At 37.4% G+C, this 24901-nt stretch overlaps 1 protein-coding gene across 1 annotated transcript in view; it reads right to left on the bottom strand.

Moving 5' to 3' along the window:
* The window catches only part of anapc1 (anaphase promoting complex subunit 1), a 155367-nt gene extending 138851 nt beyond the window's left edge, over window positions 1-16516 (bottom strand). The window contains exons 1-22 of the mRNA XM_085183667.1: window positions 16310-16516; window positions 15271-15510; window positions 14915-15079; window positions 14647-14689; window positions 14464-14561; window positions 12900-12982; window positions 12618-12691; window positions 12388-12533; window positions 12152-12309; window positions 11765-11893; window positions 11464-11682; window positions 10988-11083; window positions 10798-10888; window positions 9926-9991; window positions 9671-9808; window positions 9417-9560; window positions 6799-6859; window positions 4483-4538; window positions 3491-3622; window positions 3118-3192; window positions 1455-1577; window positions 516-685 (exon numbers count right to left, since the gene is read on the bottom strand). Of these exons, the coding sequence (XP_085039793.1) occupies window positions 516-685; window positions 1455-1577; window positions 3118-3192; window positions 3491-3622; window positions 4483-4538; window positions 6799-6859; window positions 9417-9560; window positions 9671-9808; window positions 9926-9991; window positions 10798-10888; window positions 10988-11083; window positions 11464-11682; window positions 11765-11893; window positions 12152-12309; window positions 12388-12533; window positions 12618-12691; window positions 12900-12982; window positions 14464-14561; window positions 14647-14689; window positions 14915-15079; window positions 15271-15486 (2483 nt within the window). The 5' untranslated portion in view covers window positions 15487-15510; window positions 16310-16516. The remainder of the gene's footprint in view (window positions 1-515; window positions 686-1454; window positions 1578-3117; window positions 3193-3490; window positions 3623-4482; window positions 4539-6798; window positions 6860-9416; window positions 9561-9670; window positions 9809-9925; window positions 9992-10797; window positions 10889-10987; window positions 11084-11463; window positions 11683-11764; window positions 11894-12151; window positions 12310-12387; window positions 12534-12617; window positions 12692-12899; window positions 12983-14463; window positions 14562-14646; window positions 14690-14914; window positions 15080-15270; window positions 15511-16309) is intronic.
* Window positions 16517-24901: the final 8385 nt, after the last annotated feature.

Below are 24901 nucleotides of genomic sequence, written 5' to 3'. Positions count from 1 at the left end.
CCAGCTTAACCAGTTAATAAAGTACAGAGAATGCAAAAATTAGAACCATATTTGCATAACAACCCACATACTGACAATACAGGCCAATTACTCTAAGAGTACTTCATTCTCCCACTCTCCCTATTCTGTTACTGTCATTGTCACCAATAACCGAGGTCACTTAACAACCTGCTGAAGTATATTTCTCAGTAAAGAGCATGGATGGCACACAACACAAGCTTTCACAGAAAACAATGACGTGTGTTTTTCTTTTCTTCTCGTGGTTTGAGCTCACCAGTGGAAAATTAAACAAGGTTCTGTTTGTTTTGATAAATGTCGCCCAGCTCAAGGCTAGCATTTCTTTACGCCTCATAAAAATAAACAGTATCTTGTAAAAATGTTGGACAAGTATCTTATAGAAAGATTCGGTCATCTGGACAGCCAAAGCCAACTGAATGTAACTTACCTTCCTTATACAAGAAAAAAGAAACATAAAAACCTCAAACACACACACAGACAGCTAGAAGAATGGTTACCTAGCCAGCTGTTGCAGCAGGCAGACTAGTGATGAAGCTCTCGCTCGCTGCAGCTCATCCAGCTGCAGTTCCTGATAGAGTAGATGGAGGACATAGAAGAGTGCAGGGATGTGAGGGAACAGAGGAGCTGAACTGTCCAACTTCAGAGATGGACTCGGGGGAGAAGAAGCCTAGGACATTCAGTGGCAAAAAAAAAGAGCAGAAACATTAAATTAAAGGGGGAACAGGTCAAATAGGATGTAACAGGAGATTTTGTAATTGCCTGGAGATATAACAGCAAACTTATACTGACATGACATTGTGCAAAAACAATCAGGAAGACTACAAGTAAATGCATGCCAATGTCTTTTGCTGTTCTTTGCCAGAATTGTCCCCACAGTTAAGGTGAGCTCCAGCAGCCCATCAATAACACCAAATGAAATTCTGTGTTATGTTCTTTGCATAATTATTTACTTACTGTGGTTTTCCTTTAACCAAATTAAAGGTGGTATTGTTGCAGTGTTGAGCTCCCTTTTCTAATAATATTTCATGTTTCAACTATTTTGTCCACAACAATAACAGCAAAGAATATAGGCTAAATAACAGAAAGCACCTGTGTATAAAGCAATACAAATCAGCAGTGCTATGAAAACAGAATCAAGGAGACTCAAAAGAAGGTCAGTCAAATCAACATGACTAAAGTTTGCTAGTTCACAAAAGTCTGCAGGCATACTGAATATACCTACAATCAGTGTGCTGGGAATCTCTCATTGTTTTTTCAATGAGAAAAAAAAGGTGGTGATGGAAGAAGAAGAAGTATGGTTGATTACACCTCTATTTGTGAGCATTAACTCTTATTCCAACAAATCATACCCATAATGTCTAAGCCCAAATACACCAACAAACAAACAGAATCAAAGAACATGCAGTATATGGATTCACCCAGTGTTTGGTACATACAGTGCACAGGCCTTCAGTTTCTGAAGTGACTGTACTATTGCCGTCACTGGCACCCAGTGAAGTGGCAACGGGCAAGAAATTCATCTGACGGTGGTAATGGGACCCCATCAAGTAGTCCCAGTCCTACAGGGAGAGGAAACAAAGATAAACGCCAGTCAAAAAGATAGCTTTTAAAACCAGAGACCAAAACATCAAATACAGTCATTAAAATGTTATGTGAACTGCAAAATGATCTTTGAGACATTTCTGTGCACTTGACAAGACAGACCGCATTTTGGTCCAACTCATGGCTCTCCATTGTTTATAATTTGATTGGTAAGGAGATGCAGATCGTTACCAAATAGAAACAATAATATGAATGATGAATGAGTTTGGAGAAAAAAAGGGAGAGCCATGCAATTCAAAGAACACCATCCCTATAGTGAAACACAGTGGTGGGAGTATTATGGAACTGGAACTGGGAATTTCATCAATTTAGTTTTGAAAGAAAAATTGAAGCAGTCAGCAGCAAACTGGGTCTGGATTGTCAGTTCGTCTGCCAAAACAACGATGACCCAAAATATGAAGCACTAGATTTTAAAGACCAAAATGATGTTACAGCACAAAGCCCTGACTTAAATCCTACTGAAAATGTGTGAGGTGAACTGAAGACAAAGGTCGATTCTATCATCGGGGGACTTATAATTTTCAGTTTGATTTTGTTTTTCATGAAATAATTGTGTTTCTGTGGGCAAACTAAAATAATTTAGGTATCCAAATTAAAAATTGGGATGTTTGGAAAAAGCTATGCTGAACATACCTTGCGCTGTTTAACAGGACTTGGGAAAACCTTCAGAAATGAAATAATTCTAACAATTCTGTCCTCATCTTTACATCTTTGACGCAGCATGAAGACAACAGAGGTAAGAAGCTGACACTGTCCTCCAGTCTAATGTGACTCACACATTTCTTCAGGTCAAACACACACACACACACACACACACACACACACACACACACACACACACACACACACACACACACACACACACACACACACACACACACACACACACACACACACACACACACACACACACACACAACAGCCTAAGCCTCCAGCTAACTGACATTTTCCAACCATATTTTGCTCTAATGAGAACACATTACTTAAGAAGCCAACCAATAATTAGGAATATTTAAAGAAGACTGTGGAGGGGCCATTTCAAGGGTTAAGACTTGGGTTTTAGATTCAGGGTTACAGCAAAGGGAAAGGGAACACATTGTGTGAATCTCCTCAATGGCAAACGCACAAATATGTGTAACTATGTTTAGGATTGTAGGACAGATTACAGCTTTAGTAACTGAGAAAATTAAGACATGGAAATAAGTCAAGGGATGTTTCATGAGACTAGAAATCATTAGTGATATATATTACTTTCTAAAATCTGCAATTTGGGGGATTCAAAAGTATATAAGTATAATATACAAGTATATTGAAGAGCATTGAAGCACTTTCTTTTTGCTGTGTTTTCTTTTATAACACTTGTTTCACTGTCTCACTATGTGATACACCCCTTGCATGCATAATTGATTGTTAAGGGGTTATAAGTCTACAAGCTGTAATCAAAGCTTGATAATTGCGCTCTAAAACATCACAACAGCTCACACTTTAGTAACACACCTCATCAGAACCTCCATCGGAGGGACGAGCCTTCTTGGCTGCAATCACTGGAGAGAGGGGCATTTCAAAATGCAGCTGTGAAAGTAGGAAGGAGGACAGGGAGCAAGGTCAAGACATGCAAATTACAGTTTAAAGCCACAATAGGATTTTTCTAGTCAAGAATTTAAAAAAAAAATAATTCAAAGTAGACCAGGCTTTTGGCTGCCAAGAATCATTTTGTATTAATGTACAAGATTTTTACTGAAGTTTCATTTTTAAATCTACTCAGTATGACTGCAAATGTCATTAATTATGAAACAAATTGGAAAGCCATTTCTACAATACATTAACTGGAAATTACAATTACAAAAACAAAATACAAATGCTGACTCACATTTCGTGTCCAGGTCAGGCGCTCGGTGTTGTAGCCCATCAGTGTCATGAAGCAGGTGACAAACAGGCTCCACTCTGTGTGGGCACTGGGACCTCCAGGTGCATTGTAGATGTTATACCATTTCACCAAAACCTGTTGCATTTAAAGAATTTAGCAAAACTAAATGGAGTTTCTCTAGATCATTGCAATGAAAATAAAGGAGTATATCTGCATGTTTGTGTGAAAATAAAGCCCTGAAAAACATAATTTTGTCATTCAGCCTCCTACTCTACCTAATGAGATCCTATACAATTTCTGCCAAAGCCTAATGAGGCTGTTATTGTATACATTTCCTTCTTTGTTTTTCCTTCTTGATTAGTTGGAGACAGTTAGTTGGTCAACTCTGATGTTATACTCTGTACAATAACCACGACTGAGTAACATTTAAATAAACATATTGGAGATCTTACGCTCTAAAGGTTTCAGTGCTTATAAATAGCACAGCTTGAGGTTACCTTTCCTGAGTATAAAATTTCCTACACATCATACACAAGTCCCAGATTCAGACATCCTTCTTGATGTCTGAATTTGGATTAAATTGCAAATACATTTACTTAAGACCATCAACACAAGGTTTCTCAATTTTTTTGCCCTTCATTTCAGTTTGAAATGCATTTGTGAACATACGATGGCCAAATTTAATTATGTGAAACCTTTCCCAAAAAATTCAATCATGGGTAAAGATCCAGATCCAGACTGACCAATCACAGGTAGAATTTTCATGCAAACCGATCAATAGTTTTTTGAGTAATCATCTGAACGAACACATGAACACATGAACACACACACACACACACACACACACCTCCTTGGTAGAGGTAATAATGCACTAAATTAAAATTATTGGCAGACAAGTTAAGTTGTTCTGAATCTTTGCTTGTCTGCGCACAATGTCAAGTTTTTAACTAATACATAATTTGTAACTGAAATTCCACATGTTCACTTCCACCAACCTTCATAGCAGCTTCCTTAGGCAGGATAAAACGAATTGCCTCCAGGCACTTTCTCACTGAAATACACAAAGGGAAACAAGGGAAATAGCAAAAGTGTCACAGTTCATGGTAGTTAGGTGTGAAATTCACAATCATATGAGGCAATTCAGAAAACACACATTTACTAACATTTTTTCTACATATTGGATGGAATCAGATAACCATTGTACAGTTTTATTAGTTATATTACATTTAAGAAATAATAATCATTGTGAATGTGAGAAAACAATACATTAGTTTTACTAAGATGCAATAATTTCAAAACAGGAAAAGATGAAATACATAAAAGGTTGCTGGTTGGATTCTCTCAGCTGTAGAAATTGGTGGAAATGTTATTTTAAAAGTGTTAAATTCAGTAAAACCACTGTCTGAATTCTAGGCTTAAAACTAGAACTAAAACTTTCTAATACTTGTGCTACCAACCACAGACAAATGAAAGTTTAGAAACAAACACAAAAAAAGTGCAATACAATTATTTTTAACAGATTTTTTAATGAATCTCATCCTGATCTGACAATTTCCACCTATCATCCTCTACCCCCCAAAAAAGAAAAATGGAAATTACAAACTAACTACCACAACAACAGTAATTAGCGCTACCATGTCTCCTAACAACTCTGGCCAATCAGATGCTTAATCAACATCACTGGGAATCTTAATTGGACACCCAGAGTTGGAAAGGTCAAGAAAGAGGTAGCTAAATGCCATTTCATTAGAGGAAGAAAGCCTTGTCTACAGGATCGATTACAAAATAATGGAGAGCAACATATGAACAAGACACAAAGGCAGGTATACAAGGCAGCAAGAGTGATACACACTGCTTAGTGACAATGAAGGCTTTAAAAATAAAAACTAACAAAAGCTAGAAGAGAAGGTTCATGGTCACAGTAGACCCACTAGTGGTAGACAACAGATGAAATCCTCCAGGTGACCTCAAAGTTAATTGGTTAGAAAAAAAAAAATCTGTAATTTAGTTTAATTATTACAAAGTCGATGGTCATCAGCTACTATGTGCTATTGGGAAATGAAATCATCGGGGAAATGAATAGGTCTGTCTGCTGTTATACCATAGAGTTTGTTTTACCAGCTGAGTGGACTTTCCAGAAAAACAAACCGTAATTTTCCATTTCATGTGGAAAATCTTACATAAGAAAACGAAGCAGACAGAGCAGACAGTCAGAATCTTTGGAAAAGTTTGGAAGGTTTAAAGTTAAAAAAGGCATTTATTTATTTTTTTTAAGTTAATACCTTTGGATGATCATCTAAAAATGTTGATTAGATAATCAAAGGTCGTGGTACAACATAGCAAGAAAATATTTTATGCAAATCTGTTTGTTGGATCTTAAAAATGGGAAATGTTATTAAACCCCTCCCCCCCTGCAGGTACTTTTAAACAACTGAAAGGATAATGACATTTCAGTAAAGCCAAAAGGTGAAAACCTTAACCAACAAAAGAAGTGGCAACAGTGGTTTCATCAGCAGTGGCAAAGATGCTGCCTCACATTTGTTTAGATAGAAGCTGCTAAAAGCTTTTAGTACTACCTGATTTAAAAGAAAAAGATCCCTCCATTTGTATTCCCACTGTCAACTGATGTTAATGGTTTAGCAAAAGAACAGGCTTTTTAAAAACAGTGAAAACACTAAATGGATTTGTTGACTAATTTTTACATCAAGCCTGTGTAAGAGATTACACAGTAAGAGCAGATGTGGATATCTGTGCTTCTGCACATCTAAAAACAACCGTGTCATCTTTCCAATTCACCTCAGCATAGCAGGCCATCTGTTTCCAGATATTTTATTACCAGAGGTTCAGACACACATTACATTTTGCTTTCAGTTCATACATGTACGACCTTTCCTTTCCATTTCCTGAAGTAGTTATGATGCACAACATCATTCTGCTAAGCCATATATAAAGATTTGAGCTACATCTATTAATTGCAATACATTTTTTAACTATCCTCTTTAATAGATTAAAAAAAAATTAACAATTCTGGTGTTGTGAAAGTGTTTATCAGTGTAATGTTTTGTGCTTGCTGCCCATGTGTGTCTGCCTCATAATGGCATCCTCAAGACATCAAGATTATATGTCACTGTGGACACAATGCAGAGAGGCTCTCAAACCTAATTAAAGGACCTCACTGCACTGACTAAGCGATCGGTGTGTGGTCTCACTTAAAATGTACACGCCAACACTGTCGGCTGCAATGTCAACTCTTAAATGTGTGAGAGTGTTTCTTTGATTTATTTTTTTAAATGTATATATGTGTGACTCACCCAGGTCTGAAGTAGCAATCTCTGGGATAGAAATCCTCAGCATTGTGCCGATGCTTAGTTCCTGGAGAAATTGTGGAGACAGATTGTGCATACATTTAAATTATACTCTTAAAGTTCAATTTCACATCAATTTCATATCAGTGCAAAACAGCTGTTTATAAGCACAAAACTGATAAAAAGACCTCAACAGAGAAAGCCTGATTGTAAATCTCAGAATAGAACAGAAAATAGAAACTGGTGTGTCCGATAATTCATTGTCTTCGGGTATACTAGACAGACTCGCCAGAAACACTAAACAACAGCAAATAACATTTAATTACATGCAGTGAGAAACTTCCTGGCTGCAACTTAAGCTGATTAAACTTTCAAGCACTACTCCAATCACTGATGTCACATCAGGCGTTCTTACAGCATTTTGTCAAAAGTGCAACACACATAAAACTTTCAACCCATAACTTGAAACAAAATGCGTCAAAATATTTCAAATAAAGATTCCTGTATTGATTTGTCATAAAATAAGCAGTCTGATCTTCATCTATAATTAATCTCTGCCTGTACATCCTGTAAAGATCACACCATAAGTAAAACTTGCTAACACCTTTGTTCATGTGTTCATTATAAGAAAAAGATTGAAAAAGAAAAGTTTTGAAGGACAGAATAGAAAGTAACCATTAAAAACATAATTACAAAACATCCCATGTTTGCAAAAGACAAAATGGAAGTTTAACAAAACTTCTTGAAAAATGCTTTGTTGTTAGGCTAAACCTGGACCTTCGGTGAAAATTAACAATGTTTAGTTTAGAAGTGAAAAAAAAAAAAATAGCACTGCACAACAACACCTAAACGTCTACGCAACTCTGAAGAATGGTTTAGTTGTGTTAGGGATGCCTTGAGTATTTGTTAAAAGAACGATGAATTCTAAATTGTATTCTTTATGCCGGGTCAAGGCATTTCTGGTGTCCAATTCTGGTGTGACTGTGAATGTGAATGAGGACTGTCTCTCTCTATTAGCCTTGTGATGGACTGGCGACCTTCCTAGGGTGTACCTCAGGTGGATTTCAGGGCCTTTGTGACCTGAAACTTGGGAGAGTTGGTGGTGTTGGTGATGCAACAAGACAATGACCTAAAGCACACCAGTAAGTCAACAACAGAATAACAGAATTTTTTAAAACGTACGTTGAAATGGTCAAGTCAAAAGAGTCCCGTCTTCAACCAAATTTAGCTGTCAAGTAAAGAATTCCTCTCTCTGCTGGGTTTAATCAAGACATCCCAGAAATACTGATGACCTGAAACAGTTACATGAACACTCCAGCAATTCTTCCTATTGATGTGCAAGTCTCAGAAGCAGCTTCTTGATGCTAAAGAAAACTCAACAAGATATAAATTATAGGGTTCACTTAATATTTCATGATTGCTTGTACTCTTGTTTTACTTTTCTTTATTTTTTCATTTTTCCATTATGCGTTTTATCCCATTGTAAAGTGTCCTTGGGTGTCTTGAAAGACGCCTTATTAATAAAATGTATTATTATTGCTACACTTTACGAGTAATCAGTTCACAAGTTGCGGTAATTCCAAGCATTTCTTGTCCTGCAATTATGTATATAGCAGCATTTTTCTGTTGCAGCAAGTTATATCCAATTATTCTACTAGATGCATCACAGCTAATATCATGCGCTGAAAAGAAAAATAACCAAATCAGTCACGGAGAGCATACAACTTTCACATTTTCGCCAGGATCATAACTGTATATTTCCAATTATTTTGAATAGCTGTGCTCTAGATGGAAAAACAGACCAAAACCTCTCATCACATTTTCTCCAGCAGGTTTTGTCCTGTTCTTGTCATCTTTTCATGAAAGAAACCCTGATGTGAAACTCAACAGGAGCTGGAGGTTTGAAAAGTCCAGTGCGCCGCGTTAGGAACAATTAGTCTCTGGATTGACATATTGAGGTCTCAAACAGAAATTCAATGAGCAAAGCCAAAAGAGCAGCAGCCTGCAGACAGAAAGCTTTCTGATGATGTATAAGAGAAAGAAACAGTGATGTTTGGCTGGTGTGTAACTTAGAGAATAATGTAAAGTCCTGGAGCTGAAGAGAGTGTCTAGACCAAGTATGACAGGATTAACCCAAGAGGCAGAAACACGAACAGCATTGCTTTTGTAACCGTCATTCACAAATATGAATGGGCCTGAATCACTTGTGCAGACACACATAGACATTAGAAACAAGAAACAACACCTGAAGGGAGAGTCTCACTATGTTGTCGTGGTGCAGTAGCAGTCAGTCCAAATTTAACTTGATGCGTTTTTACCCTCCACTGCACTGACAGCTGACAACCATCTTTTGGCAGTTTGTATCAGGAAAGTCCCCTTCTAATAATCAGCTCTGTATAGGTCATTAAACTCTGATGAGTTAAAAAATTAGGACACCAAACATTAATTTGAACTTGTGTTTTGTTTTGGCTTTGATTTGATTACATCATCTGTTTCTTGTACTGGCTGTGAGTGTGTGGATGACCGATTATCTGAGTTAATCCCCCTTGATTACAAAACACATTTTACCTATTGTTGAGAAAAACAGGGATCAATACTATCTATGTTAAACACAGAAAACCTACCAGAGTCACCCGGTTGCAGACAGGATCACGTAAGGCATTGATGTAGGGTGTGGCTGGCTGAAATGTGTAATCCTCCAAAAAGGAAGCATCATGGTGTTTAATGTTTGGACCCCTTAGCCCTGTCACTGGTGAAGGCATGGCATCCTGAAGAGATGTGTTAAAATAGAGAGGTGAACCAAAGGAGTCAAATGTACCAGATATACAGTACACACTTAAAAAGCAAAGAAAAGTGCATTTACAACACATGTTAATACCTCATCAAGTCTTTGGAGATGCCTACTGCCAGCGTTAGCAGGTGTGCTAACAGTTTCCACTGGAGTGCTGCGGTGAGGGAGGTGATTGGTCAGGCTGAAGGAGGGTGACAACAGTCCAGGGACAAACACCTTGCTGACCTACGTGACAACCAAGAAAGCAATCCCATGATTCATTACACCGTTAAAAAAATAAATAAATCAAAAAATCTGAGAACTCAATTGTCATCCACAGTAAGCAAAGGCAGCTGTGCTTACCCTGGTGATTCCTGTATAGAGAACCAAACTACCACAGGCCTCCAGAACTAGCATGGCATCTATACTCTGAGGAGCAAAGTTTCATTGTCAGAAACACGTTGAATGTTACTCCAAAAAAAACAAAAAAACCCTCCTGCTGTAATTTCCCCAACTGTCAACAACTTAATACAAAGAAAATTATCAAATATTCACACAAGATGCTAGAACCTGTAAATGTGCATACTTATAAAAATAACTTAAAAGTTGAAATGATAATGAATAAATATAAATCACTGGTTTCTGCTCCAAAATTCAAGCATCCAACTCGATAGTTTTCCTGGGAGACCTCAGGTCACATGGTAGTTTTACCATCCAGATGATGGAGAAAACTAAAAGTTTCAGGAAAGAATGACCTACCTGATCTAAACTAGAAAAAACATTTTGCTATTAGACTTTTTTGACAGGCATGGCCCGGACATAACCACCACTATGATAAATAATTACAGTTTTTAATTTTATTTTTAAAGTTTTAATTACAGTTTTTCACAAAATCCTTTGCGGAACAGATTTATCTCACGCATATACACACACATTAGTTCCTGTAGGCAGCAAGGAAAACCTTAATTATATCTTGCAAAACTTGTAATCATCCGGATAAGATTTTTTTAAAAAATAAATAAATACAGGAAGGCCTCCTACACAATGTTTACAACTTTACACCACCCATGCAACAATTTGTTAAGGTTGAAGAGCCTGCTAAGGGCTATTTTCAGCACAGTACAGCACCATAAACTTGATACAGACGCTAGACTCTAATGAATACTGTGTTTTCCCCCGTTTTGACTTTTGCGCTTTCCCTTTCAACTCTCCAATGATAGAATTTTATAATGTACCTGCAGAGGCTCTGCATCTTTAGCAGGGATGGTTGTGACAGAGGGGAAGATGAGCTGTGAAGTATCATTGCTCTCAATAAACTTCACACATCTGCAGAAAATAAAATGATCGTGAAAAAAAAAAGTTAACTTGTGAACTCACATTTCACAACAAATTAGGGTGGAGAAAGATGTTTGTATGTTTGTTTACCTGAGCTGTTGGTGAGATTCCACCAGGAAACACAGGTAATGATTCTCACAGAGATCAGAGGTCAGGAATACTTTAGATGCCTGGCTTCTCATTTCCCTGTAAATGGGTAAAAAGAGATGCTAACTGATGTCAAACAGCAGAATTTGCTAAATTGGAACAGCCTAAAGCAACAGAAAGAACTGTATGTCATAGAATACAAATGATGTCTTAAAAGAAAAAAGAAAAAAGTTGTGTATTATGCAAACACGAAGAACAAGTTGCTCACAAACTTTGATCTAAAGGCTAATGAACAACTTTGCAAGACCATTCAAGCTTTCATTGCTTATTGCTTTTTCCTTTACTGATTAAAATAGTCTCACATTTACAATACGACAAAAGAGTTACAAGCTTAAAAGCAATTTTTACATTTTTAAGAGCAATTTTTGAGCTAAAAATGGTCAACAGCTTTGAAGTTAGATTTCAATGCTGCCAATTACCTGTTGGAGCCAGCAGTGACCGCCTCACTCCACAGCTGCTCCATGCAGAGGTCGGGTATGATAGGTTCCATCTCTGGGACCAACACTGTCTCATTGATAGTACTGTTGGGAGATGCTAACAAGCCATGGTGCCCCCTGGGGGATGAGCTGTGCAAAGACGTGTTGAAACGAGCCACACCTGAAAAGGATGGAGCTGCCATGCCTGGAGAGTGGGCACGGCTGAGACAGGAGGACAGCGGATAAGCATTCTTCAGTTTTGACCTATTATGAGCATGGCCCTCATTGGCTAGGTTAACCTCACCTGAGGGCGGCCATGTTGGATATACTCGGAGAATGAACTCGAGAGTGAGTTCCTGGTGAGGATGTGACAATCCTGCTCTGGTGGCTGTGCAAAGCACTGTAGTGGAGGGGAGAGCTGGAACCAACAGCACTGCAGGAAGAAAAACAGTAACCAGGTCAGATGCTGACGTTTTGGTCTCTAAGTTTTTAACTTGTAATTATTTTTAAGGCAATATAATCCATTAAGTATCACTTTATTGTTCGGTCTGTATGACACAGCAGCAACCCCAATAACTGAGGAGCTGTCTTTAGACAGTGGGACTTTTGCTTTACTCAGAAATGTAACAAGACGCTAACTAATTCCTGCCCGTCTGCTAATCACTTGATTAGGCTGCTCCACTTTCAGTACCTTGTTCCAGTCCCAAGACCATGCCCACTTGGACCAGTGCCACCAGGGGAGTCAAGACGGGAGACATTCCGCAAATGAGAAGTGAGGAAGCCTGAAGCCATCAGACCCAACGGTGTCCCAACCGGTTCTGCCGGACACCGCAGGACTGTAGAGCGCTCCTGATAGGGTTAAAAGGCTTTAGTTTAGGAAGAACTTAGTTGGTTTTAGTGTGTTTGTGTGTATTCATGATCACTCACATCATGTGTGACTTTGCGCAGAGTCCAGACAGAGTGTATTCCTTGAACTGTGTCATATGATACAACTATAGACGGCTGACAGCAGGTGAACACTATCTTCATGGCGGAGTCAGACACATACTGCACACGGGAGCCTTCAAACAGGCCTGGAAAAAAGAATATGCACAAATTCAGGAAAAATATTAAATAAGTCCACAAGATATCATTCTGAGAAGATCAGTGTCTCATACCTGCAGGTTTACACACAACTGGTGCGATCTCATCTAGAGGATGCAGCATGCTGAACACTGTGGGCAGAGGTTCCCTGTATGGGAGGGGGAAAAAAAAAATAAGAGCTCAATCCCTCGGTTATATACTTCCCGCACTGTTATATGTTTGTTTATGTAGGTCAGTGTAGCTTTGTGAGGCTGTTATCATTGTAGAAATGTCTGTCACTACATTATTTCACATGGATGCACTGATTAATCGAAACATGTGTCATGTGATTGCAAGTGCAGAGTGTGAGCATATACCCAGGGGGGCTGAAATGTGCATCATTTGCTGTGTTTTTACGTTCCATAAGAAGTCCAAACTTTGTTGCCCACACATTTGACACCTTGAAAAGAAAAGACAGTACAGACTCATGAAACATTTTTAACAGATGTCTGGTATCAACAATTTTTGAAAACACTGATGGCAGCCGATGGTACTCCCCAGCCTCCTAGTAGAAGTATGAATTTCCAAATTTTACATCGCCTCATGAGGTCAAGGTTTCTGAGATTCCAACTAGTACAAGATTTTTAGTAGATACACCTATGGTATAATTTTCAAAATCCTATGTGACTTCATTCTTAAATTATTGCATTCACAAACTTGGGTGTCCATATAGCCCCCTTAAATGCTAAACTGTTCAATATTTTGATCTGCATTTAAAACAATACAAAAAACTGCACTCTGTTTACACAGATCCATCACGACCAGTAAATAATAAAATTCATAGTTAGGTTAAATTTTGTCCAACAATCATGAATAAAGTCTCTGTCAGATATTTATTTTAAGGCTAGATGTGCCACTTGTTTTCTTTGCTTTCCTAGAGTAGTTTAATACAGCCTTATATAAATTAATATTGAAAAACTGACAATATTCACAAAACTTTGCATTTTACATCCCAGCCAATTGGCTTCTAATTGAGCTATTAAAATTCTTATTTTAAAAAAAAAAAAAAAAAAAAAAAGGTTACTTGTACTATTTTTAAATTATCTTGAATAACTTTCTATTGAAACTAATACTAATGATATTCTCTGCCACTTAAAAACAGCACTGAAAGGTTAAGAAAAGTGCAACACCCTGAGAGCTTCAGTGTCAGGGACACCACAGCAGTGGGGATTCTTCCTGTCACAAAGGCTCTCACAAGGTGTTTCTTGCCTTTCTCACAACACCAACCCACGGTTTGCTTGCCTCTTTATTAAATTCAGTTATTTAGTAAGAGTGTATGTCCAACCTTTCCCATAAGAAAATATCAAATGCTTTATCACAAACTCCACATGACTCAAGTTTAAAAAAAACAAAACAAACAAAAAAAAAAAAACTCAAACGTTGAAAACACATCCCGAAATCAAATTAGATTTTGTTGGTGTGCCACAGACTACTGAGTGAAAGACACTCGTAAATACACAAAGCTATGCACACACATAAACTCACACACACTTACTTCCCACTATCAGTGATGCAAATTTTCTATCATTACTGGTTAACCAGAAAATGGTTAACCAATAATGGCTCTGAGAAATATCCCTAATCTAAACGTGGGGGGTTGTGTGGTTTTAGTTCAGCTGCGAGGTGGGGTAATGTTTCAGAGACTTATGCATCCACTAATCAAATTATCCTTCTATTCTGCAGTGTTCTGGAACATGGGAGACACACAAAGAAGCCTGCAGTTACTGCTTTATGTCAGCTTGCATCTGTGTTGAGGTGGAAGTTTAGGTAGTGGAGGTCCAACTGAGTCACACAGATTTAAAAGAATTTTGTGGCTCATATGTAGACCCATCTCTTTCTCTGGATATAAACATTCCATATTAATATTGCTCTATACCTCACCTGGAAGGGCAGTGGTGAGATGAAGTCTTTTCCAGTCATGGTGTGAACATTAACACAGCTACTCTGGACAATACACACTGTGAGCTCCACTTCTTCCTCTGCAAAACATTAAAAACATTCTGTGTTTTGTTCATCAGGACTGCAATATGAATAAGCAAAAAACTGCACAAAAAGACACAGTACCATCATTCCTCTTGTGAGGAGCAGCAAAGTTGCACCACAAGGCCTGGAGATAATACAAAAAAAAAAAACTGTTTCAAGTCTTGAAGTCAAGACTTAGAGCACAGAATCCTGACAATCATCGTGGACGATATACAATCTATATAGTAAAGCAAAGGCCATACTGATTCCTGACAGAAAACAACATGGTCTCTCATTTGCCCTTAGAAATGAGAATGGACAAGCACAATTATGAGAGACCATGTAGTACACAAAACAATCAGAAACAGACCTGCTGCACTGGGCTGTCAACAGTGAAGGCCTTATATACACTGGAAGCTTGAGCCCTACTACCCTGGCTCCAGACAACCACGTTTCCTGCTGCATAGAGTTCTTCTTCAAATTCCACATCTTCCTCTTTGACTCCCTTGCAGCCCTTCCTAAGCTGCCAAAATTCCTGTCATTCAAAACACATCAACACAAAAACCAAATCAAAACCACATTTGAGCTTAACAACACATTAAGTACTGCAGTCCAGCAGTGTTGTAACAACTGCACTGACTATATTAGTGTAAAAAAAATCATTAAAGATTTGATGGCCCACTCCTATTATGAAAAATTATAGATCATAATACTAGACACTCTCACCCTCTCTCTCTCCTGCAGACTGACTTCCTGCAGGGACCCCACCAGGCCAGCAGCACCATCTGATGCCCACAGCTCGGAGGCAGGCTGGAGCTCTCTGAGCTGCAGGTTGAAGGCGTTTGGATGGTTCCTGCAGTGCTCGCGGCCAAACGGGACAAATGACTGCAATTCCCCTGCGGCAATCATCGTGGCTGTCTCTTCATACACGACTTCCGACATGAGTTTCAGATATCAGCATTATTTCTGGGAAGAACAGAGTTTGAGGTATAAATAACAGTATTTAAAAGCAAGCAAGACCTTTTTTCAGACACAATACAACTAAAGAGCATCACCAATTTGCGCCATACCAGTCCGTTTAGCTGTAGTATTCATATCCATTATTTAATACGATAAAAAATAAAGTATAGATCCTCGAGACAAGTTTATTGTAGTATTTAAGAATAAAGAGTTTGACATAAACTGTTCTCTTCCTTCATTTTCTCTTTATAACATTAATGATGACATCACTTTTATCAGTAGCTTATCTGTAAAGTACTGTGAATACCAGTGAGTATAAGATGAGGTGTAAATAAACTTCCTCTGCGTAAATAACTTTATTTAATTTACTTGACTGAAGGACAGATTGCATTACTGGTGGCTAAATAATGTTCTCTATTAACACATCGACAACGTAGCTGGCTGAAGCAGGCTCACTGGACCTTTACTATTACTAAAACTATCCCGTTAGAGGGGTCAACATAGTAGGGGATAAAAATCTCATTAACAATTTCCACAGGACTTCCACGGTAGCAAGTTTCTGTTGACTTTGATAGACGCGACATGCTAGAAGTTAGCTGGAAGTTTTTACCTCAAAAACTCCCCCAAACAAAGTTCGGTACTCTACAGACACTAAGACGCTGTGAATTACATAAATATACAACTTGACAGTCAGCTATGAGTCTGCATGCTGACACTAAACACCATTGAAACGGCCCGACTAGCATGCTAGCTACCGTTAGCTGCAGCTAGCTTTCAGCTTACAGGGAGACATTTAGCCGCTAACCTGATAATAAGGAATAGTCTGGCCCTTGTCGCGGAGTCCTTATCTTTCCTTTCAATGCGTCTCGCTTGAGCACAACGTTGTCACCCTACAAACATAAAAACAAGTGGCAAATTCCGTATTCGCCTATAGCAGGTTTTCAAATGAGCGCGGACATCTTTGCTGTCCCGACATCCCATTCCTCCACGAGTCAGCCAATCAGCAGCGAGGAGGCGATATGTTGACATCTGATAGGCTGCCTCCGTCAGAACTATGGACACTGCTATGAAAGACTGATGATCAGGATGTCTTATGTAAGTAATTCAGCCATAAATTAAAAATATAATATAATTAATATAAAATATAATTTAAAAAATAAAATAATAGCATTTGTAGAAAATCTAGGTATATATAGATATATGAAGATGAAAAATAAATAAATAAAATGAAACTCAGTTGTTTATGTCTTTCTTTAGGGACATTTACTATTAGAGACCATTGGTAAATTTGCACTTGAGGCTTTCAGTAAGGTGAAAGCTGTTGGAAAGGAAAGCAAGAGGCTCAGAGATGTCGAGGATATAAATAATACTGCATAATACTACAAATATTATGTATTGTAGCAATAAAATGTTTTTGAATATCTATTAAAGTTATTTAAAGCTGCGCATTAATTATGCATTATCCCCATATTTCTGCTGTTCAATCCTTCTATATGTGAGGGCCAGTCTATCAGAACAAATTGGGTTTAAAAGAAGGATGGCTTTAAAGAAAGATAATCTAAAATATTTTTAGACAGCGAATACATTTCACCAAGGTCTAATATATGATAGAACTGTGAATGATGCCAAGTCCCTCTGTTTAAATATACTGTGACCATAATAGTTCCACTGTAAGTGTTCCAGAGTGACTACAGTGGTTTGACAACAACCATGATTTTTGAGGATGAAATCCTTTGCAATTAAAATAATGAAATATTTATATTTAATTTCTTGTATGTTTATGATACGTTTAAAAATAACCAGCAACAGTAACTATCTGGCTGACAGCTATTTCGGTTTATTGAACAGATCAGATGTATTTTTCAGTACTTAATTAATAATTAATTAATTAATTAATTAACTTTTTATTTGTATGCTAAATAAAACACATGAAACAAAATTGAAAAAAACATTGAGAATTATTTAAATTAGTTGATAACCAAAATGAGGTTTGGATGCAAAAACCGTCCACATCTCAAATATTGATGTTTGACTTTCAGACTTTCAGACGATGTTAAACTTGGAGGATATTAATAAACAGAGCAGAGAAAATAACTGTCACCTCAATTAGGAGTAAATATGCTGATATTTAATGGGGGAAGTAGTGGGTGATTAACAGCATGTCTTCAAAGTCACACATATTTAGACTCAATATTCAAAGAAAACTGTCATTTTTATGTAACATTTAAAATAATATCACATCTGTTTAAATGTTTAACTTCTTTTATTAATTTTCTAATCACATTTTGAACAACAAGTTTTGCTATGTTTGAAAAGCTATAGTTTACATCATTACTGTAGTTATTTGTAAGAAAAAAAACATTTAGGCCTACTCCAATATTATTAAGAGCAGTTATGTCATGAATTTCATCCTTCTGCCTCAAAGAAATCAAAGTCTGCACAACGCAGTCATGAGAAAATACACTGATGTAGGAAGCTGGGAGTGGCTCGGTGCTCATGGATGTGATGGATGTCGCACTGCAACAAGGTATGATCTGAATGAGTTAACTCTTCCAAATGATATCACTGCAGCTCACTGGGGAGTATGTGTCTGTCAGGGAAGGGAAGGCAGATAAATAAAGTGAGAGAATGTTATTCCATCTCTGACTAACAGTTGTTGTCTTTTCCCGGTCTATTGTGTATTTCACATAATTGCCTGAAAATAACACAAATTCTTGGCTCTAAATTGAATTCTCATCATCCTCTCCTGCATGCTTTCACTAACACTAAATGACTTCTGCCCCAAACTATTGCCTCATTCTGAGTATAATTGACTGATCTGTATCAGTGAATACTCTCCAGATGCTGATCGCAAAAACCTTGAGCTTCACATTCTAGGTTTACTTTGTAAAGCATGAAAAGACTCACATTTACATGAGAAAACATTAATTATACTGAAATAAAAACAAATACTGCCAAAAATCTTTTGCACTTCTCGGCATCTTCATATTCTCTACAGTTCTCTGTCCTGTTCAGTTATGTAACAGGCAGGATTTTGACCGAAATACAGAACATGGGGTACGAGAGTCAACTCAAACACTGCTGGTAGCTCACAGAACAAACCTAACAGGGGCAGAAAACACTAGAACACAATGCAGGCAGACACACAACAAATGAGGGAGGACATGACAAAGAACTAAGGAAAACTCAGGGCATAAATACACATATGAGGTAGTTAGGGAGCAAAGAAACAGCCACAGAATCTAACTAACACGACAAGTGACTAGCAAAATAAAAGATAAAGTAACTAAACACTGAGACAATGACTAACATACAAAATTGACACGAACAGGAAAGCTAAGAAAATAACAACAGACTAAATCAAATAACCCTAAGCAGAATGCTTGTTGAAAATAGACATTAACTGAAACTTGAGGACTAAATTATAACCAAGAACCAAAAAACTCCTTCATTCCAAGAACACAGGGAATCATAAATGAGAAAAAACTCTTAACTAAGAACAAAGAATAACAAACTCAAAACACTGGGTCAAATACTGAGGACCATGGCACCCTTGCTAAAGAAGCTTGGACTTATAAGCATGTTTCTAATACTAAAAGAATGTGCAGTCCACATCATTTCTCCTCTTCTTCTTCCATGGCAGGTTGTTGCCCTTGTAAAATGTTTACAGGTAGATCCTTAAATACATGGACAAAAATGCAATTTTTTGTAATTTTGCATTTGTACACCAACACACTGATTTAAAATCGGGCAATCAAGATGTAAAGAAAGTGAAGATTCAGCTTTAATTCATTTCAGTGGGTTTAATAAATCTTATATTGTCATATGAAATGTTTAGGATTTGCATTGCTTTTTGTACAGTCTCCCATTTTCAGACTCTCAAAAGTAACTGGACAATAATTAATTAGCAAAAATGTAGTAATTACTAATTCCTAATTTCTAACTAATACAATATTTTTTAGGGAGGAAAAAGTTTTTAACTCTCAAGGATCATCTATTAATCGATAACACACAAAATTTCATAACTTCAACTGATGATTTTGTTGTCATAGACAAAGTTTCCTCATTTAGAAAAAGACAAGGATCATTAAATTCCATGGCACTATAAATAAGAATGTGTTTTCATATATCAGCTTGACTTATTTGGCCCTAAGAAAAACTATATAAACAGTAAAAGTTGTAGAAACAGAGTTGATTTATGTAAATTCTGCTGCAGCGCAACCTTCTAAGGTGCTGCTGAGTACAAAAGAACAAATCCAAGAAAGAATTATTGCACAAGCTGTTATTATATTGGATAAAATTGGATTTTTTTCATGCTGCCTTTCCATGAAAATGAAGACTTTACAATATTATATCTCAACATATAACGCTCATATAACCATGACAGATACCTCATTACACTCTTTTAGCTGTGGCAGATTGGCTCTTTTTGGTGAGATCATCTTGCCACAGATGCTCAGACTTCATTACTGAGGGGCTGTGGTGACGCACTGAAGCCGGCTGGGCAGGGACACTGATAAAGTCGCACTCTAGTAGTTGAGAGAAATTGCTTAAATGTTCCAAGTGAGCAGCGAAGAAAGTATCTGAGTAGACTGATGGCTCTTTGTAACATTTCACTCCATCACAGCTGTTGCTCAGTTAATGCTTAAAAAGCAGTTTGACAAATACATCAGAAGCACCCATTTAATCTAATGTATTTCAGCAACGTGTCCTAAACGTAAAAATTTCAGTTTTTGTTTATGTTATGTAAGAGAGGCTTTGGTTCCACTTTATGGTCATTTTCAAGCCTCTCAGTAGTGGATATGTTATATTGAAGGGTGTCTAAAGCTCTGTACTTTTAAGTTTTACATTCAGTATCCTCAGTCACTTCTCATGCAAGGTTATTATATAAATTATAAAATTATAAAATGCAGGCTTACCACTTCCATTGTAAGGTTAGATTTGACACTTAAAAACAATGCAAATTTAATTCCCCTGAAGAATAATTAATGTTAATTTCAGAGGGATGAGTAATATAAATGTGTTAATTTTGAGTGTTTAAAAAAAACGCTCATGCATAATGTGTTCATGGTGTCATTTAAAAAGTTAGAGTAAGATTAAATACGAAGTCTCAGTAGATTAATAAACCATTAAGATTAATATATAAATGTATATATACATATACTATGTACTTTGCGAATGTTTTAGGCAGGTGTAAATTTCTTTAAACAAAGAATGCTTTCAGAAATATAAATGATTGTTTATTGGCCCCAAATGTATTCGTTTTGCAGGATAATGACCCTAAACAAACAGCCAAAGTCATTAAGAACTATCTTCAGCATAAAGAAGACAAAGAAGTACTGGAAGTGAGGAAGGATGTGAGGAAGCCTATATCCACAGAAGATATGTGGTTAGTTCTCCAAGATGTTTGGAGCAACATACCAGCCGAGTTCCTTCTTAAAACTGTGTGCAAGTGTGCCTAGAGGAATTGATGTTGTTTTGCAGGCAAAGGGTGGTCACACCAAATGTTGATTTGATTTAGATTTCTCTTTTGTTCATTCACTGCATTTTGTTTATTGATGAAAATAAGTGATTAACACTTCCATTTTTTGAAAGCATTCTTTGTTTACAGCATTTTTTCTCACCTGCCTAAAACTTTTGTGATTAAGATATGACCTGCTTGTTTGTGAGTGTGTAAAAAGTTTTATAAATAGTTAATTCATATCATGATTCATGTTTAATTTGGGAAGCTGCTAGTTTTGAGAGTATTACTTTGAGGAGTGATCTGGAAGTAATCATTTGCTTTTGAACATAAGACCGGAGAAATGGTGACCAACTTCAGAGAGAAAAGGATAACAACATGTCCAGGGACAGGATGTTCATGTGGCAGAGGAGTACAAGTACCTCACTAACAGCAGAACGAACTGAAAGACTAACACAGAAGCTGTGTACAAAAGGGGAGCGAGCAGGTTCTGTTTCCCAAGGAAGCTGAGATCCTTCAGTGTGTGCAACACAATGATTGAGATTCACAGATGTAGGGAGCACAGTGTGTAGGGAGCAGCATCAGACCTGGTGACTCCAACAGACTCAACTGATTAGGAAGGCTGGCTCTGTGATTGGCAGAAAATTAGACACTTTTAAAGATATAAAATAGAACAGGTCCATTAATAAACTGTTGCCCATCATGGATAATCTTAACCAACCTCTGCATCATTTTGCTACAACTTTGAAACTGTTGAATATCACTCACTCTCTATGTTCCATCATTACCATATTGGTGCAAATCATTTTCAGTGTGGATGCAGATTTAGGCGTTTCTTTATGAAACACAAACATAATTTATTCTATGCATTTAACTCCTAATGAGTCCCCAAGAAAGCAACTTTGTGGTCTCAAAAAAGAGAGCTGGGAGAGAGTAAGCAAACTGAGGGAAGTCAGCTGTTTCTTTCAGAAGATAATTAGAAGTTGTGAGCCAATGTCACGTGTGACACTGTACCTACAAAAGTGATCCAGCACAACTTAATTAACAGCCAGAGAGAGTGAAGCAGCAGGCCCTTCTCCTAAGGATATGACACAGGGATGAGTACTGGCAAAATAAGTTATTCCAAGGAACCATTTGTATTCATAACAGTTTTCAGTTTCAGTTCTTCCTGGATCTCCGCCCTCCTCTTGGCACACCTGCGAGAACCTGTTCATCATCAGCCTATAAGCTGGAGACAAACCTTCATTCTTTGACTGACTGTTGCACTGCCTGTGTTAGTGAATCCTGCTGTCCTGGAAGTCTGGATTTATTTATCTCTCTGAGGATTGCTAATGTCTCATCTCCTTTGTGCAGAATCCTGGCTGTTTCCCAGCTATGGTGTTCATGTGAGGGAGAGAACTGTGGAGGAGACTGTGTGCTTGCAAGGATTCAACTCTGCAGACTTGGACTCACTACCTGAAGATTGTTTTGTAAATAAAGACCGTGGATTATCCCTTGCAAGAAGATTCTGTAAATAGCTACTTTACTACATGAGCTATAAAAAACCCTCGCCAGCGCGGGTCTGGGCCCGCGCTGGCGAGTCGGCGCAGTGGCAGGATGTCTGCTGTGTTGCCTGGGATTACTCCTCATCCCCCCACTCCCACCCTGTGGCTTGTTATGTCTTCATAATGTTGTGCTGTGAACATTCATGTGCTTTTTTTGTGCAGAGGAGTTTTTTTGTTTCCTGTTCTCGTGCTGTCCTACCATGGAAGCACAGCATGAGTAGGGGTCTCTTTTTTTCCTCTTGTACCTTTCCATTGTGTGTACATTTCAGTGTTTTTTTCCGTAACTGCCGATCTCCGACTTGTAACCCCCATGTAATGTCTGTGTTATGTGTGTAAGGTCGGGGGGGGGGGGGGGGGGGGGGTGTCTCATTTCACTGCGGGGCAACCTGTATGTGACAAATAAAATCTGAATCTGAAAAATAAATTCACTTAACCAGCTTTCTGACTCCTGCATTTGAGTCTGGCCTGCCTGTTGACCATGACAAGCAGAATTGTGAAAGACCTATAATTCTGTCTCACCTGACCTTTGTGGTGCACTTTCCGTATGCATACTTCAGTATGGTTAGAAGGTGTCAGTTCTGCAGCAGAGGAGTTTTTCTTGGTCTGTAGTCCATTCTTGTGCAAGGTTGAAGTGACTGTCTACTTTGAGAGTCGGTCAATTTGCCAATTCCTGACTTTATTCACTAATGTCTTGGCAGTTCTTCTGGGGTCTTCAGAAAAGCTCTTGATATATTTTTTTTGACATTTGAAATCTTTTGCTCCCTACCCCTGCCAGGCTTGTTCTGCACTGTGTGACACTCTTTGAATTTCTTGATAATACTTCCGAATCTAGTTCTTAACTATTGGAAATGCTCTATTTATCCATCTCCTGCTTTGTGGAAATCATCAGTTCTTTTTCTCAAGTCTAAACTAATTTCTTTTGTTTTTGCACAAGTGACAGCTCAAGCCCTTGCTTTTATACTATGTTTAAATTGGAAGATCAGTCTCAGCTTTAACTTGAATTTACAAACTTTGAGCATTGCAAAGTTAAAGCACATCATTGTGCTATGGCTTAATAAAAAGGTCAGTTATTCAGGGGGCTAATTAAACTGACCCTGGTCATTTTAATTTTTTCCTGAAATAGTTGTACTATGTGACAAACTTTTCTTTAGATACCATTACATATGTTGAAATGATATGCTGAAAATCACATACTCTATTAAAAAAGCACTTGGGAAGATTTTGACAATAATGTTAAATTCTAAAAGGTGGACTAAGAATTTTGTCCTCATCTGTATATAGCCTAGAATTCCTCAAGTATTTGTCTTCTTAACATCATCTCATCATGTTGGTTTGCTGCCTGACAGTGTTTTGTCATAAATAGTAAAAACAGAGTCATTGTGATATTTTAAAATGCTATTTCATCAACCTCAGATCCACTGCCTTTCTCAAAATTGATTTCATGGTCTATGATACAGTGACAGTGAATGGTACTGTTAAAATTTTAACAGGAAGAAACCTCAAGTAGAATCGGGTTAAGGAAGGGGCACCCATCTGCCGTGATCTGTTCGGGCTGTGGAAGGAAGGCAGAGTTTAATAATAACTAATGATTAATTTCTTAGTGATAACACAAACATTCAAAAACATGATTTTTTGACCTCAATAAACATGAATCATTAATCATAAGAAGCATGAAGCAGCACACGGTTCAGGGTCACCAGATCTAGTTCTGACCATAAGCTTTGTCAAAAAGGAAAGCTTAGGAATATTGCTTAAATGCAAGAAAGTAGTCCTACATATTTGTTTAAAATGCACATCGAAGTACATATCCTGGTCAAAAATGACTCCAAGATTCCTGACATTGTTACTAGAGGCCAAAGTAAAGCTGTCCAGAGAAAGCATCTGGTTAGATACCACGTTGCTAAGATTTCGATTTCTCAATTTAGAAGCAGGAAATTGTAGTTCATCCAAGGCCTGTATGTCTTTATGATGTTTCTGCAGTGTGAGAACAATGAACACATGAATGACTACATAAAGTTATTAAACTGAGGATTTGAAGTTATTTTTAGTTGCCGTTGCAGAAGTTTTCCTTCATAAAAAAAAACAAAAACTCCATATACACAAGTATTGTTAAAAATTATCTTGAATTCAGTTCACTTATTTTATATGAAATAGGGACATTGTCTGCAATTACAAACAAAGAAAAAATGACATTTACAAAAATTGTCTTTAGCATCACTAAAAACTCTTGTCTAAAAGTTTAAACAAACAAATAGTTAAATAAATCCAACACAATCTAAATTCTCAGACACATTGGGTTTTATTTTCCTTTAGTAAGATTTGTAACCTGGATAGAAAAGATAAGTCAATTGAGTTATTTTCTTGAAATGGGAGAAATTTGTAAAGATAACAA

This window comes from Neolamprologus multifasciatus, chromosome 13 (genome assembly GCF_963576455.1).
Source record: "Neolamprologus multifasciatus chromosome 13, fNeoMul1.2, whole genome shotgun sequence".
Classification (NCBI taxonomy): Eukaryota; Metazoa; Chordata; class Actinopteri; order Cichliformes; family Cichlidae; genus Neolamprologus; species Neolamprologus multifasciatus.
The sequence above is the reverse complement of the archived record's forward strand: the minus strand, read 5'-3'. Positions and strand labels throughout refer to the sequence as shown.